Source organism: Homalodisca vitripennis, chromosome 1, assembly GCF_021130785.1.
Source record: "Homalodisca vitripennis isolate AUS2020 chromosome 1, UT_GWSS_2.1, whole genome shotgun sequence".
Taxonomy (NCBI): Eukaryota; Metazoa; Arthropoda; class Insecta; order Hemiptera; family Cicadellidae; genus Homalodisca; species Homalodisca vitripennis.
Genome location: NC_060207.1, coordinates 123,613,461 through 123,631,884, shown reverse-complemented (window position 1 = coordinate 123,631,884; position 18,424 = coordinate 123,613,461). Strand labels below are relative to the sequence as shown.

General features: G+C 32.9%; 1 protein-coding gene across 1 annotated transcript in view; it reads left to right on the top strand.

Annotated features, from left to right (window-relative positions):
- The window catches only part of LOC124370753 (WD repeat-containing protein 37), a 45,522-nt gene extending 28,832 nt beyond the window's left edge, over positions 1-16,690 (top strand). Inside the window, exons 6-11 of the mRNA XM_046829055.1 lie at positions 2,968-3,140; positions 7,110-7,332; positions 8,413-8,551; positions 10,824-10,896; positions 10,976-11,152; positions 13,285-16,690. Coding sequence (XP_046685011.1) covers positions 2,968-3,140; positions 7,110-7,332; positions 8,413-8,551; positions 10,824-10,896; positions 10,976-11,152; positions 13,285-13,416 — 917 coding nt within the window. The 3' untranslated portion in view covers positions 13,417-16,690. The remainder of the gene's footprint in view (positions 1-2,967; positions 3,141-7,109; positions 7,333-8,412; positions 8,552-10,823; positions 10,897-10,975; positions 11,153-13,284) is intronic.
- Positions 16,691-18,424: the final 1,734 nt, after the last annotated feature.

Here is an 18,424-nt window from a genome sequence, read left to right as displayed (position 1 = left end):
CAAGTTCATTGATAAAAACCATATAGGTAAAAAAATATTTGATAACCAAAAATACCTATTCATTTTATGTTAAATTTAACTCTGATTTTTAGGAAAAAACGTTATAGGACTACTTTATTTACAAGTTGAACATCAATTTTTTTAAGGACGCGTTTTTCATTTTTCTGTTTTTCCATAACACGAGTTTTGAAATTCTCAAAAACATAAAACTAAAGTTATTTCTGATAATATTAATACTTTCTGAAAATAATTAAAATTGTTAACAGCATGTATTTAAAAAACTAAAAAAAATTTAAGCACAATATTTATATCAGTGGACTTTTTTTAGAAATGTCAAGATAGCTATCACTCAATTCGTCGTCATTGCCTACATCCACGCCACTTGCAACTAAGTTACTAATTGGTGTGTTTTCATTTACGGGAGGCTTTGAACAATTCCTTTTACTCATTTTTAAATCAAATAAATAACAAATTAAAATTTAACTACTGTACTTTATACTATTTTAACCTAAAGACATGATGCAAGGTGGAATATTCAAAACTTAGTAAAATACAGCTGCCCGCAAAAATCAGTGCGCAGTCAGCTGAGATGAATTGCAATTTTGCTATCATAGCTTGAGAAAATACAAAGTCAAACCTTTACAAACTAATATATTTCAATGTAATACACCATTGTACACAAGTCTGTGAAATTTCAAAGAATTTAGTAAAGTAGGTGGCTAGTAAAATAATAAAATGTGCACGTCCATTTAATACGGACGTTGGGTTTAATAAAAGGGTTCAATTTCTTACTACAAACATGATGAACAAGTATGAAAATTGGACATATAGCACAGTTGATAAATCCAATGGATATGAGAACAGAGAGATGACGGAATCCTAAAAATGTTGGACTACCAAAGGTTAGATGTATTTCGTGAATTTAACCACATAAGTCAAGAAAATTCTACTTATGATGTATTTTAATTTTTTATTTGGCTATCATGGGTATAAAATAAAAAAGGTATATTTTATGAAAAAGAAAAATGTGTATTTCACCTAAAACATACAAAGCTTAAAATAATTAAGCTTTTACATATTGTAATAAATTACAGTATAGGTCTATCTAAGTTTTAACCCTTTATCCAAGCATATTAGAATACCTGTACATTTATGATGAAATTGGTGAATAATGATAATAAAATACAATTTTGTGTTCAAGGAACACATCAGACACACAAAAATTAAAACTAAATAATGATTGGAATTTTTGTTTATTAATTAAGTATTATACTCCAACAAGAAGAAGCTGGTATAATGTACAATTTTGTAGGTTACAATACTTACAAACAAAATTTATTTTCTTAGCATTACCATCTTGATGATCATATTGAATAAAAAGTAGATGTCCTGATGTTAAACTTTTTTAAGTTAAACTATAACTAGATTTGATGTGAGTAAACAGGTAATTGTAACTACTCCCTAGTTGCAGCTTATATTTCTTCAAACGGAGTAGATACTACTTAACTTTGAAGTGAATAAAGAGTTGCTAGTTCTATCTTATAATATTTAAGTCTGAGACTAATTTTTATTTGACAGATGGGCGCTCATGTTGAGACTATTATTTATTTGACAGATCATAGTGCCAGTACCTGGGGGGTGGACTCTGGTCACTGTTTACTGCAGTACCTGGGACACCAAGGCTCTGTCAACTCCTGACAATTCCATTCTACCAAGGACCTGGTTCTGACCTCTAGTGGTAACCACAAGGAGGCTCGTGACTGAGACTATTATTCGTTTGACAAATCATAGTGCCAGTACCTGGGGGGTGGACTCTGGTCACTGTTTACTGCAGTACCTGGGACACCAAGGCTCTGTCAACTCCTGACAATTCCATTCTACCAAGGACCTGGTTCTGACCTCTAGTGGTAACCACAAGGAGGCTCGTGACTGAGACTATTATTTATTTGACAGATCATAGTGCCAGTACCTGGGGGGTGGACTCTGGTCACTGTTTACTGCAGTACCTGGGACACCAAGGCTCTGTCAACTCCTGACAATTCCATTCTACCAAGGACCTGGTTCTGACCTCTAGTGGTAACCACAAGGAGGCTCGTGACTGAGACTATTATTTATTTGACAGATCATAGTGCCTGTATCTGGGGGGTGGACTCTGGTCGCTGTTTACTGCAGTACCTGGGACACCAAGGCTCTGTCAACTCCTGGCAGTTCCATCCTACCAAGGACCTGGTTCTGACCTCTAGTGGTAACCACATGGAGGCTCATGACTGAGAGTATTATTTGTTTGACAGATCATAGTGCCTGTATCTGGGGGGTGGACTCTGGTCGCTGTTTATTGCAGTACCTGGGACACCAAGGCTCTGTCAACTCCTGGCAGTTCCATCCTACCAAGGACCTGGTTCTGACCTCTAGTGGTAACCACAAGGAGGCTCATGACTGAGAGTATTATTTGTTTGACAGATCATAGTGCCTGTATCTGGGGGGTGGACTCTGGTCACTGTTTACTGCAGTACCTGGGACACCAAGGCTCTGTCAACTCCTGGCAGTTCCATCCTACCAAGGACCTGGTTCTGACCTCTAGTGGTAACCACAAGGAGGCTCATGACTGAGAGTATTATTTGTTTGACAGATCATAGTGCCTGTATCTGGGGGGTGGACTCTGGTCGCTGTTTACTGCAGTACCTGGGACACCAAGGCTCTGTCAACTCCTGGCAGTTCCATCCTACCAAGGACCTGGTTCTGACCTCTAGTGGTAACCACATGGAGGCTCATGACTGAGAGTATTATTTGTTTGACAGATCATAGTGCCTGTATCTGGGGGGTGGACTCTGGTCGCTGTTTACTGCAGTACCTGGGACACCAAGGCTCTGTCAACTCCTGGCAGTTCCATCCTACCAAGGACCTGGTTCTGACCTCTAGTGGTAACCACATGGAGGCTCATGACTGAGAGTATTATTTGTTTGACAGATCATAGTGCCTGTATCTGGGGGGTGGACTCTGGTCGCTGTTTACTGCAGTACCTGGGACACCAAGGCTCTGTCAACTCCTTGCGGTTCCATCCTACCAAGGACCTGGTTCTGACCTCTAGTGGTGACCACAAGGCTCATGTTTGGCAAGCTGCTGTTAACTGGGAGACTTCGGTAAAACTTATTCTCAGGGAATGTATTACACCAGTGATTATCCAGACTACAGTTATTGAAAGTACATTTTAAAAATTCACTTTTTTAATCATGTTGTTATTGGTATAAAGCCATTTTAAAACAAGAAAGTTACTCAAATAAATCTCGTTCTGTTTTTTTTTTTTTTTTTTTTACTGATTAATATGTCATAAAAATCTTGCTGGCAAACTAAAAATTGTCTTTTGTGTCTGTCGCGACAGTAAACAAGTCATAATTGATTGCTAGAAGCCAACTTTGTTGTTGTTCATAGCAATTTTTCTGTGTTCGCTCTGGAATATTGTTACATTTAAAAAAATACAGGGTGGCACATATGTCAGTTCCCCAGAAGAAAAATTTAAAGGCGTTATTGGTCAATTATATAAAACACCTTTAGACAAGAACACAAATTCATTATATGAAATTACTTACATATTACCATACAATGTTATAGCAGTTGTTTAAAATGTTCACCTTGATTTTGTATACACTTCATACAATGACTGAGAACAGAATCAAAAATTTGTAGCAATAAAGGTTTATCGTTATTAACAAGTTCAAATGCGTTTCTAAATAGGTTTCCGAGTTCACCAAGATTTTGCTGGTTTGAAGCATACACATATAATACCCCACAGTGAAAAATTACATGGGGTAAGGTCTTGTGAGGGCGCAGGCCAATTGGTTGTACCACAGCAGCTAATCCATTCATTAAGTGTGTTATTTAAAAAATCTCAAACTCGGATACTTAAATGTGCTGGGGCACCATCTTGTTGCCAGATGAGCGAATGAATATTGAAAACAGGATTGTTTCTGAGCTCGGGAACTACTACTTCTTGCAGCAACCGTAAGTAACTTTCTGAGTTAAAATTTCCTTGAAGAAAATAAGGATTAATCAGTGCAGTACTCAAAATACCTCCCCATACCACCAGACCACATTAAGACCAGAGCACATTGAGTTCTGCTTGGATTACGTTATGAGGATTTACATCCGACCAGTACATGCAGTTATGCCGATTAACACGTCCATTTAGTTTGAAACATGCCTCACCACACCACAAAATTGATTGCAAGAAATTTGGATCAGCCTCTGAGCGGATAATTATTGTCTCATAGAATTCCAATCACCTATTGGAATCATCCTCGTGAAGCATTGGAGTAAAGATGGACGGTATGGCTTAAACGTTTATTGCTTCAACATTCTTTGCACGCTTCTACTTCATATTTCTAGTTCAGCAGATTCCTTACGAGTCAATTTACCAGGACTGGCTACAAAAGCTTGAGCAACTGTCTGCAGGTTTTCTTCGTTGCAAATTGATCATGGACGACCACACTTCGCAGCATTTAAAATGCTTCCTGTGTTTTCAAATTTCTTATTTAACTTCCGCACATACTGTAGAGTGGGTATCGCGACACCTGGATATTTACCACTAAATTCTTCAATTATTATAGCAGTATTTTTATTATGCTTCCACCACAACTAAAGGATGTAAACTCGTTGTTGGTTTGTAAACATTTTAAAAGCACACACAAACAAATAACAAATGCAAAGAGTGTCTCTTTACACTAGCCACTGGAACAGACAACAATGAACTTATGAGGCACGTCCAGAAAGTAAGTTTACTGGTACTCTCACAGCTGTAGGGAATACTTTTTGACATATTGGCAACACTGCCGTGTAGCTTGACTCCTCCCCTTCAAAACGAGACCAATTCGAAGTTAGTGTGTTGAGAACTCTTGACGCAGTAGCATCTGTCACAAAAAATGTTGAGCGTATCTCCCGCCAAGTGCGAAATTCGCGCCGTCATTCACTACCTCGTTGTGAAAGGAAAAGCTCCGGTTTAAATTGATAATGAGGTGAAAACTGTTTAGACTGCCTCTTAGTTTCATAGTGTAGTGGGCAACCCATCCAAGTTATTTTTAACATGACATAAATATACAAATATATACAAGTTAATCACAGTTAGGATATTTTCTCTGACAATGGTCAATAGGACCAGAGAAGGTTAGGGTTCTTAATGCTTTCTTTTGTATCGGTAGAGCATTTGATATACTAATGCCATCGCCCCAACACAAATACCATATAGCAAGGCAGAATGAAAGAAAGCATAATAACATTGTTTTAAAAGGTTTTCTCTTAGTCTTCTAATCGTGTACATTACTTTTTGTCAGTTTTTTTACTAACATGATCTATATGTGTATGGCACGATAGTTTTAGGTCAATATACATGCCTAACAACTTAACAGGTGCATAATCTACATGATTACTGTTGAGAAAGCTGAGAAGTTTATTACTTGAGTTTTTTTATATTTTTTATTTATTTGCCTCATTTGGTCTTTATTCCAAGGGGTCGATTTTCAAACATGCCCTAATAACTTCTTCCTTATTTCAGTAAAAAATAAAAATTTATAGGACTGTTTAAAGTATTATCACACAATTGCTTTTGGTGCTTTACACAAAAGTCCAAATCATATACTCGTACTTTTTAAAATATTCACTATAATGTAAATTTACTGATTCATATCATGTCAAAACTTTGTTAGTATAATCAAAATTCTTGAAATATTGTGACCTCAATATGAAGAGTCATCTTGAGTCAACAGATACAAGGCAGGAGTATGCCACACTATGTGTTAACAAGCTTTGCTGAGGTTTCATGCAAAATTTAAAGTCGGTAGCTCTTTTTATTCTTGAGATGTCCTATGAATAGACAGACAAGCAGTTATACAGCAAGGAAATTTTTACATCTCCCGCCAGACAAATTAGAAATTGTCAATACTGTGATATGATTCAATGTTACTCATAATAGAACTCATTCTTGTCTATGTAGAAACGAAAATTTGTGCAATATTTAAAGTCTACAGATGAAATCTTTCTCACAATATCTTGCAGATAATTAGGCTACATGTAACAACATAGTAATGTCTATGTTAAAATGCCATATGATTCAGCTCAGTTTGTTTACAAATTTATTTATTCTGAATTTTTTCCTTTGTCATCATGGTTACACATAAGAAAAATTTTAAAATTTTTGCTAATGCTCATCCAAATCCCATGGAGTAACAAACATGTGCCATCGTTGAACTATATAGAAATAAAGTCAAGCAAAATTTCAAATCTACAGGGCAGTTCATTCTCTATATTTAGTGTGTCAGGCAGGTATACTGATAAATAAACATTTTCCAGTTCTTCTCGAGTGATACACACTCTTTGTGAACTCTCAGCCAATAAAACTAAAACTCTCAATAATACACATCCACTTACAGTGTAATATCTATTGCTTGGAGATGGATCTCCAAAATTATCGATTGTTCTCAGATTACATACACTTGTAACTAATTGTATAAATTATTTTGTAATATTAACAGTATAAAGTATTGAAATTTGTTCATGCTATTGTCTTTAATTTTCTCTCCTTTTTTGAGCTTTACTTATTCTTAATAACTGGAGATAAAGGCAGCAGTATGGTAGTGTATTTAACATGTACTTGAACTGCAATAAACCTCCTGCATCTTTGCATACAGCACTTTAAATAACTGTTCATATTTACTTCCCATAAGTGTTCTGAACATAAGATTATTGACTGATTATGTGCTATCTTTTGAGTCAGTCTTATATTTATAAATTCAATTTTAGCGTGTATAAATGATATCAACATAAATTTACTGGTTAACTATATGATATCTTTTGATTCAGTCTTTTACATTAAAACAAACTTTAGTTTATTTCTGTTATCGCTTGACTTATCATGTCTAGCTTTGTGGTTATTAGTCAAGTAATAAGTCTTACTTTTTAAATAGAACCTTTCATTATAAAACATAAAAACTCCATAGAAAATTACTAATAATATTTATTTTATTTAACTCAAAGGATTTAATAGTATTTTTGAATATTTAGAAATAATCTGAAAATAGTTGGTAGTTTGTAAATAATTGTAATTGTAAGTTTGTTGGTAGAAGGGCAATTCATCGGATGAGGAACTGGAAGGTTTAGAGGGGGAAGGGGAGGAGGAGCGCCCTCCACCCTTGCGCACTCCACTGGTAGAGTTGGTGGGTCACACTAATGTAGTGATCTCGGCGGACTGGCTGGCTGGAGGTGAACAGGCTGTTACTGCTGCCTGGGACCGCACAGCCAGCCTCTATGATGTTGAGACTGGCGACATGGTGCAAACTCTTAGTGGTGAGTAAATATGAGCAACATCCTCAACCCCTATGCAACCCATTGATAGGGTTAGTAGGTCATAGAAATCAGAGATTCTTTATTGATAATCTTTAAGATTACAAGTTGCGTCAATGAAAATAAATGTAGTTAAACCAACATTCTAGTGGAGCCAACAGGATCTCCACGTAATTGTGCACAATCCATTTTTGTAAGACTAAGCATGCCATTTGGTTGGATCATATGAGAACCAGATCATACTACCTCATGTATATATATTTTCCCTTTATGAGTTTCTAAACATGTTTGCATTCATTTATTAATTGATGTTAGCAAAATTTATTCCAGTATTTTCACTACCAAGACGGATACTTGATATCAGCCACTATGTATATTTTGTAAGCAGTTTCAATGCCAATAATCGAAACAATTCTTTGTTTATAGTTTGTTGTTAAAGATGTACAGTTTGAAAGGATAATAGAATTTTGAACATTTGTCATTGTTATATTATGTTACAAAATGTACAACACCATGTTTCAAGGATTTAAATATATCCTATTCGTCAGTGAAGACAGTTAATACATATACATGTACATTTTACAAGTTCCATTGAGATTGCAACTGCAATCAAATTGCTGAAAAACTAACATTCTAGTGGAGCTGACAGGATCTTCACTTAATTGTGCACAATCCATGTTTGTTAGACACAGTATGCCATTTCGTTGGATCATATGAGAACCAGATCATATTACCTGATGAATTCATTTGTACTAATATATTTGTATGTATGCTTTTAATGACTACCAAATGTGTATGTAAAGGATTAATTTAAAATGGAAGTTCAAAGCCAAAAAATAAAATAAATTGCCTTTGTGTATCAATGACCAACAGAAATGTATTCGGTTCAGCTACAGTGAGAGGAAATTTTGTATATTTATATACTGTCAGCTAACAAGAGTGCATTAGAGAATACAATGAAAATTATGACAATTTTTAACTATAGACAAATAATTTATTCAGTATGTATGGCAGATAGGTTGACTTCAACATTGATTTAGAAACCATTTGAGGGTTTTGATGCAGTTGTAATGTTTCTGGCAGGACATGACCAGGAGTTGACACATACGTCTGCCCATCACTCCCAGAGGTTGGTGGTGACATCTTCACGTGACACAACATTCCGATTGTGGGACTTCCGTGAGCCTATACACTCAGTCTCAGTGTTCCAGGGTCATACAGAGTGAGTATATCACAGTTCTTGGTATAGCAGACTATTCATTGCAGATAGATGAGGTGTGATATTAAAGTTTAAATATTAGGAACGAGTCTGTTTTAATCTGAAACCTCATAGGTGTAATCAAACAAATACATGGTGGTGTCAAATTGAATCAAAGTACTGTTTCCCAAAAAGGTTTCACAAACTTCAACAAATCTTTAATCTTCTTTCACTGGACTCTCCTCCTACCTCATTCAGGACCTGCATTCCTTTTATGTTTTCCAATAACATTTTATCTTGTATTGTCATTAAATCCCTGTGCATGTATATGATATCTTGTTCAATAATGTGCTGCTTAGTGAGTCAACCTCTCTTTCCTACTTTAGCTTTATTACTGCTCTAGTCTTGTAGTCTTCATTGCACAACAGTAAAATGTAATAACAGTAAAATGGGATTTGGAGGGGGGCTGAAAATTTTTCAATGTAAAGATACATTAAGTCTATTGAAGGTTGAGCAGGATCAGGATGTTTCAACTTAATTAATTTCAATGAGCTGCCATATTGTACTGGGTGGAGATAGAAAGTTCTAGTTTCCATTGTTCTTCTTTTATCAAGACCTAATGAGGTGTCACTTAATGAATCTTTACATTGAAATATTTTGAGCCCCCCTCTCCAAAATCCCGTTTTTGGGAATGAGCAAAGTTGTAACAGTGACAAAAAAGTTAACTTCTATTTCCTAGAAAGGTATCCCGAGTTCCATCCCTCCATTTTTATCCATCAGAAACTAAACAGAGTGTATCCATACTTTTAACTCACACTGTATACAAAACATGGGACAAAAGTAAATCTATCACAAATATAATGTATGTAGGCTAGTTACAAAAAATAAAATTTTAATAAATCACTAAATAATATAAATTTTCTTTCAAAAATTATTAAGATCACAATCACTAGATATTATCATAGTTATTGTGTATAAGATGCAATTTGAAGGGAATAAAATAGTAAAAAAATAATTATGGTTTATCTAAATAAATTTGTATTTTTAATGTATTTTTATCGCAGAATTAAAAATTTAATACAGTATAATTCTTTAAAAACTTTCAAAATTTATAAAAAATTTGATGTAAAATTATCTATGTTTACAAGTGGCTAAGTTTACATACTTTTATAACAATTAGTTTATGACAAATATTTATTAAATAAATAAATAAATAAATAAATCTTTATTTGTCGTTCGAATTCTTACAATCATTGACAATGTCATATTGCAGCCTAGGGCATGGTCAAAATAAAACAATTTTATCAAAATAATTTAAACTTAAACTAACATACAAAAAAGAAAAAACAGTGCTTTAGTAGCATAAATTAGTCAGTGAAGGTTAATTTAAAATAAACTAGGCCTAGATATATAAATTAAATAGTAAATAAACAATTGTCAAAATTTACATATAAAAATTATTATATATCTAAAATGTAATGTTTTTTAATTCTAAAAACTCGTCTAAACTATAGAAAGGGTGTTTCAAAAGCCAACTATAAAAGAGCTTAGTGAAGGTTTTATGTGGATACTTATTTACCAGAGGTTCCAAAAAATTATAGATTTTCAGGGATGTTACCATGTGACTATTTAAGGTTTTACTGAGGCGGTGATAACCAATTGCAGCATTGTTTTTAGTTCTAGTATTGTATGAATGAATTTCGTTATTAAATTTTAAAAATTTTGGATTTTAATAACGAAATTCATTCATACAATACTAGAACTAAAAACAATGCTGCAATTGGTTATCACCGCCTCAGTAAAACCTTAAATAGTCACATGGTAACATCCCTGAAAATCTATAATTTTTTGGAACCTCTGGTAAATAAGTATCCACATAAAACCTTCACTAAGCTCTTTTATAGTTGGCTTTTGAAACACCCTTTCTATAGTTTAGACGAGTTTTTAGAATTAAAAAACATTACATTTTAGATATATAATAATTTTTATATGTAAATTTTGACAATTGTTTATTTACTATTTAATTTATATATCTAGGCCTAGTTTATTGGTTTGGTATGCCTATTTTATATATTGGTATTATTGTTACATTTCAACTATCTGCTGCTGTTTTACTTAAGCCACTGTATCTTAACATAGTGTTGTAATTTAATGTATGTCTGGATGCTAAATATGTAGCATACCTTAATATGTTATTTGCTAAATTGTGGCCTAAAGACCAACAAAGTGTGATAACTTATGATTTTTTCATGTAACTGTACAAGTTTGTCTAAACTATGATGTTCTTATGTTCTAGCACTGTCACCTGTGCTGTATTCACTAAGAGAGAGGACAAGGTAGTGTCTGGTTCCGATGATCGGAGTGTCAAGGTCAGTTGTATACTTCATAAGTTTGTTTGTTTTTCTGTCCAACATGTAAAATATTATTATCTTTGTATACCTGATGTAGGTGTGGGATCTGCGCAACATGAGATCTCCACTGGCCACAATCCGGTCCGACTCTGCAGTCAACCGATTAGATGTTTCCAATGCTGGTGTGGTGGCGATACCACATGACAATCGGCAGGTACGACTGTATGATCTGGGTGGTCAGAGGATCGTCAGACTGCCCCGAAACAATCGGCAGGTGAGAATTTCAAAAGATAGAATTGCCTGTTTTTGTAGTGATAACTATCGTATTAAAGAAACTTCATGGAATATTTATTTTCTATTTTAAAAAATCAAGTATTTGTTTGTAAACTTTAAATTTGTTGTTACTTTAAAAATAAACATTATGATTAGACCTTTGCCTCTCCGTTATTTAGAGCAAATAATAAAATGTGTCAACTGACCAGATTGATCAAACTTAATTTACAATAGGACAAATATCTCTTCATAGACTTTAAGTGTATGCATTTTTATATATCTATTATACCACTACAGAAAAGCAGGCACACCACTAGAAATGAAATTGAAAAAAATTGTTTATACATATGTTGTTGACTGGCTGCCCTTATACAAGTCCATGGTTGGACTAGTTTCAAGCCCAGCCCATGTCATAAAGGTGCAGAAATAATAATTTGGTTCTTTTATCCCCTGAGAAATAGTCTATGCAGGATCAAAAAATATCACACCCTGCTCTTTTAAAAAGAAACACCCTGCACTTATCTTACTTCTGTGTACTCCTCAAATCTGAGGTTACTGCAAAAATCTATGAGCTTTGTGGGTTTCTATTCTCTGATCTTCAATGGGCTCAGGAAGTAAGCCCCTATCTATTAGGCACACTTTCCTTGTTGCACAGACAGCAGGGCACTCCAAGAACGTGTGTTCTGCTGATTCTTCTGCTTCACCACAGAATGTGCATTCGTCAAATCCATATTTATTCTCTGAAGAGAGCATATCCTAAGTATCAGTCATACTTTTTTTACTTAGGTCTAGGAGCCTCACCCATCCACAGGGAAACTTTCTTGATTGCCTGAGACTTTTTTCTATGTCTTGAACCTGACTCTCATTTCTAGGCATTTACTGTGCTGTATGAAAAAGGGAACACCATAGCTCTGAGAACTTTAGCCCTATCAAAATGCTTCCAGAGCCTATCTTGGCCAGGTCATCTGCTATTTCATTTCCAGGGATGCCTTCATGATCAGGCACCCAACTAAGAACCAAATTAAAGTCTCAGAAGGTTATTTGCTTGTATGATCATTGGTTTTATTGTGGCTTTATAGATCCAACATATTACATTAGGATTTAATCTCCATTTATATCCAAAGAGTCTTTTACAATTACCAAGAGCTGTTGTTGCTTTGGATATGATATTCTCCATATGATGATTCCAGTAACATGTTGTCTAGAACAACCCTTTGATACTTGGCTAATAAAGTCTAGGGTATTTTGGATGAATTTCCCAAAGTACCTCTATTTCTGCTTCTGACCATAAACGCTAGATCGTCAGCTAGGGCTACTATCCAGATGACAGTATCTGGGGAAACTGTTGAAACTCAGTGGAAGCACATGCTACTTTATTGAAAGCCACTTCAATATTCATATGCTTACTATAATTGACTATTTCTTGAAAGTTATTTCTACTTCCTCTTCTAGTTTATGGGGAGTATTAGTTGTGAATACCTTCAACAAAGGAATGTTAAATGAGCTCAGTGGCAATACCGAGGTTTTATCCCTAATTTGCCTTTTTGGAACCGTATGAAAGTTAAAGTTGTTTACCATGAATACCTTTAGTAGGTTGTGTGACAAATCAAATATGAGATCATGGATCGTGATGCTGGTAAACACCAAAGGAAAATCATTGTTGAATGGATGCACCAACAATGATTTTTGGACACATGACCAAAAACATTCTATGGTGTCATGTGTCAATTACATGACAAGGCTCACAGTAAAGTACTAAGTTCAGAAATGTATGAAAAACAATTCAAACCAATGCTTATGTTATGAATCTGCATGACCTGCAAATTAACATCACCATACCATCATCATTACCATACTACAAATATATTTCAGTTCAATTTAAGACTTTGTTATAAACGTTTTTAAAGTGCAGCTTTCCTATTATATTGGGAGTTAATTTATTTCACTGTAATTGTGTTTATTTTCTCTTTCACATCTGATGGTTTTGGCATAATTTAAGTTTCAATAAATCTTTTTGTTTAATAGTTCAACAACTCTTCTTGTCTGTTTTATTTTTATACTTATTTTATGATTTGTTTGGAGATCTTGATGCAGAATAAATATTTGGTTTATAATTTATATATTGTTTTGTAGGGCCACCAACGGATGGTCTGCTGTGTGACTTGGGTGGATGACAATTCTTCAAGCATGCCTTGCAACTTCTTCTCCTGTGGCTTTGACCGTCTCATTCTCGGCTGGAACATCCAATCTGTTAAAGATACTTAATCTATTGCAGTATTTAAATTTGAGTTTTGTGAAAACGAATCTTCTTCAGGAACTATATTATATTTCTTCTTTTTGTATATTACGTGGTTGAACAAATGTATTAGAGAAAATCTTAATTAATACTTACTTGTTGCTTTAGTATTATTCAACCAGTTATTATATTATGTTTACTATCACTTGATCTGATCTCTCTTAGCTCATAACAACACTGATTGCCATTAGTTTCTTACAGAACTTTGTTCATAGAGATATTGGTAAGTGAAGAAGATTAGTTTTTAATGATCTGAACATGTGAATAGTATTTTGTTTAACATCACAAAGTATATCTATGTATATCAAAGTCGTCCACTGTAGGCCTACATATATTTTTGTGAATAATTTATTTATATTTATTATTTTCTTGTTACTATATTAGATCACAAATAAATTACTGGCCTATTTTAGCTGTTTAAATGATGAGATCACACAAATAAACAGGTGAGATGGAATTTTTAGTATAATTTTTTTTATTGGTGATTTATAGATTATAATGCAAATAGTGGTCTAGAGTTATATGGTTTGCATCTGAAAAGTATGTAGTACAAAATAACAGATTTTACACTATTTTTATGATCTTTAAATTTATGCTGATTGCACAACTTCAAACTTTATAACAGGTTATTTTTTAGTATGTATGATAATCATGTGTCTGTTTCATATTTTCAACTCCCAATTCATACATTTCCTTAGCTGTACGAATATTTCAAACACTAATTTCTTTAGCTACTTGTTTTATAGTATCTCTCTCAGTACAAACAGAAGAAATAGATTTCAAATGTGATTATTATCTTAAAAATTAGATATTGAAAATGTATTAACTAATTATTTAAATGTTAATTTTTAATTTGTTCAAAATTCTTACCATGACAAATCTCTAACCTGAGCATGATTATTTATTATTTTAAACATTTCAGAAGTCATACCACCTTGAAACATTCCATGATATAACCGAGTAAGCAGTTTCCAAAAAAGGTTTTAACTTGATCTTTGCTCTTTGTGGATTCACAACACTGACAAATATATACTGTAGGTGTAAACGTTCACAGTGTAATGTAAAATACATAATGGTTATTGTATATTACTCAAAACTTTGTAAGAACATCATATTAAAATGTTATAAGATATTATAACTTAAATTTTGTAAATTCTAAATCTTTTCAATTTTACTGTTCAGTGGTTAATACTTGAGATGCATCTCAAAAATGTAAATCACCACCTAGAAACTGTTTACTAAATTTAGTTGGCACATTAAACAACTTATCTAAAGCATTTATAAATATCAATACCGTATCATGTAAGGTTTTTGTCAGGATTTTAAAGAGTTATTGTGCTTATTGATGTTATGTTAGGGTTTGTTTAGTTTTGTAATATCTTTTTTTTATTTCTCCTTATCGCAGCACATCTTTATCAAAATGTAGAAAACAAGTGTTTGATTGGTTAAAATTAACAAAAGGATCAATGTAAAACCCAGATTTATATCTATCAGATCTTGAGCCTAAAATTTATCACTGACTAAAACACTAGAACCAGCCCTCCACAATTATTTAAGAATAGTTGAAGATCCATGTGTCTTAATAACAGATATTATGCCTAAAATTAATCAAGGAAAGAGCTTTCACAATAGGACCAATCCAATTATTAAATACAAGAAAAAAATTAAATTTGAACCTATTAGATCTTGGGTTCTAAAATAGTAAAAATCAAAATTGTATTATTCCATATACTAAAGACAGTTGAAGACATTTTCATGCTACCAGATCTTGGCCTAAAATATATCAAGAACCGAGTTATAACAATGAATTAGCCCGTTATGAAGGCCATAGTCGAAGAATATTTCTAATTTTGTTATTATTTATAATCTGTAAGTTATTATATTTATTAACTGTATGTAATTTAACAAAATGTAAGCCTAATAATTATAAAGTTACCAACATTTTCTTCCATGCTCATTTATGAGTGCCATATATGTATTATTTTATGTAAATAATCCATTGTTAGGCTGTATTAATTGATGTTGATAGCCATTAATAGATAATTCCACTTTTGTATGCATGTTATGTTGTGTTATACGTTCACATCTGTTTTTTCAATGGTTTATGTACATTTTTAACTCATACAAGAGTTACCATGTTGAATACTGAGGAATATATTCATCACTTTAATTATGTTAATTACAATACACGTTCTTTCAAAACATTTACCTTAATAATTTTTACCTTAAAATTTATGTTCATACAGGTCTTCACCCAAACTATTCCTAAGAAGAGTTGTATCATCCAAACTGGTAAACTAGTTGTTCATTCTTTCTGTAATACTTGGGTATTCTAAATAATGTTTATAGTGTTTAATTTTATTGTTTGTTCAACACACAATGTAAGTAACTGTGGACGTTATGTTTGTATGACTGGTTCAAAAACTTAGTTATTGAATAGTAACTAATAAAAAATTAGTTTTGGCAGTGTATTAAAAAAAAGTATATAATATGCTATTGCTTTCATCATAAAATGTTCTTAAAGTTTATAAAAGTCAGCATGTCATTCAGTGACATGAAAATTGTTGAGAAATTCTATAAAATTATTTGTTTCTTACAGTGTACAGTATACTTGTAGAAACATCACCTTCCAGCTGAAGAAAAATGTTTCAAATCTGTTTATAGTAAAATTGTAATAAATAAAAAGCCTAAAGCATGTAATGGTTCAAAAAACATTTTCTTACATTGTACACCAGTTGACTTTGTTTTTACAATATGTAACGTGTAAAATTTATTACACTTAACCATTTGGTGTCGACTTATGAATATTATCCGTGCGGCTACTTCAGAATTTATTTTCATAATACCAATTATTTAACCATAAAAGTGGCAATTAAAATTTTGCTGAATAGCAGACCATTTTTACTCTCCATGGAGGAGTTCAGTAAATTGTTTATAACATACACATGATATGACCAAACCTTATAGTGTTATATATTTTAATAGTCATAAGTTGTTGTTGCTGTGAGGAAGTTTGGGGCATGATCAAAATTAATTGCTCAACGTTGGTGATGTCATATGTGGAAGATCAGTGATATTGTGGTTTGTCTTAAATCCCCGAGTTGGTAATCATTTGATGTAGATCAGTTTCAGTTCAATTATTTAATCATTTAATTCTAGCTCCACGTTATTGTGTCTTTATGTACATGTTGATTGGATTTTAAATGAAATTAAATGGAAATAAAATGAGAATGTATTTTCAGAGCACGTGTTCACCAAAATCAAATTCATCACCTCAATCACAAATTAAATGAAAACTTCTGTATTCAAGTTACTATTTGATCACATTATAAATAAATAGATATACAGAGGTAATAGAGATCATCTCTATTAACCTTTTGAACGCCGATATAAATTTAGTATTTTTTTAGATTATGTTCATTTAAGGTGAAAAAATGAAAATGAAAATTCCTTGAAGCTATTTTTATTATTCATTTCTAATGACTAATAACACACATAAAAAAATAAATTTTACAATAATGTAATACTTGCATTAAAATAATCACATTTTTCATAATAATGGAATATTTCAATAAAAATCAAATTCAGGTTACAGAGTAATCAAATACATATGTGATGAAAAATATGAAAACTATGTACAAGGATAAGAAAACAAATAAAAGTGTAATATGCTGATGTTGATTAGTTTATAAGTTCTGATGATAGATTTAGGCAGTTGTATGGTAAACTTCAAAACACAAATCGGGATGAAGCCATGGGGTCTCGGGACATGACTTGCAGAAGTACATTGTCTCCTTTCATAATCCATTTCTTGTACAAACAACACACCTCCTGGATCCTTGAGCTCTTTTCCCCATAAAATGTTGTTTGGTTTTTTCTTGAGGAACATTTAGAGTTGGTCTTCCACGCTTTCTTCGTAGTGTCGGTAATGGCAGATAGTATCGTCATCGGCGTACAGACGGGAGTGGGAGAACAGCTGCCAGCAACAAAACAATTTATTGTTTACCTACTGCGGATTATTTGGTCAAGCCAGTACATTACTTAGTATTTTGGCTTATATATTGAGCTTATAAACTTCAAAAACAGTAATAAAATATATTTTTATCGATCTGCTGATTATTTTGTCTTTGGCGTTATAAGACCTAACAACATCGCGGATTATTCTGTCTACAGCGTGCTAAGGGTTAACACTTCATCAGTTAATTTGTAGAGCACATGGAGAAAAACAGAAAGGACAACAATACGTCCTTCCCCTTAGTTGCGATCGAGAGGAAAGTAGAAGGCTGAGATTTCTCTGACAAACGTTGAGGCCTAGAAAACGAGTCATGCACCTGAAATCAACGGAAATCATTAGCTCCTTAGCTTCCAACCCAAACCGATATGTATGAATAGAATGAAATACATCCTTATTTACATCTACAGGTTATATGTCAATTTCCGCTTACCGTTTTTAGCACGAACCATTTGAATTAAAATTTTATCGATGTTGATCTGTCACAGTTGAACTTATGACAAAAACATGTACAATAATTCAAATAAACCTTTTTATTGCACCATGCTAGTCTAAAATACCTGACAAAAATTAATAACTAACTGCTTGTGAAGAGATTATAACATGTGTTAAATCAAGGCACATCTTGACCTTTCTAGTATAAATAACTTGTCTCGGAAATACACTACTAAACCATCAGTAAGTAAAATTTTAAGTTATAGTTTTCTCTTGACGGTTACCATAAAAACGTTTTAAGTGCAGACCTAACAAATAAAATTGACACTTTAGAAAGCATAAATATTTAATCACTTAAAAATCATAATATACCATAATTAATATTATAAATATGAAAATTTTTACAGATGTTAGGATGTTTGATTCTCAATTACAATACCTAATGGATAGATTTAGGTCAATTTCGGCTTGTAAATTTTGTAGATATAAGATTACTTTTTAATTCTGAAATAAGGCCCACAAATACTCTG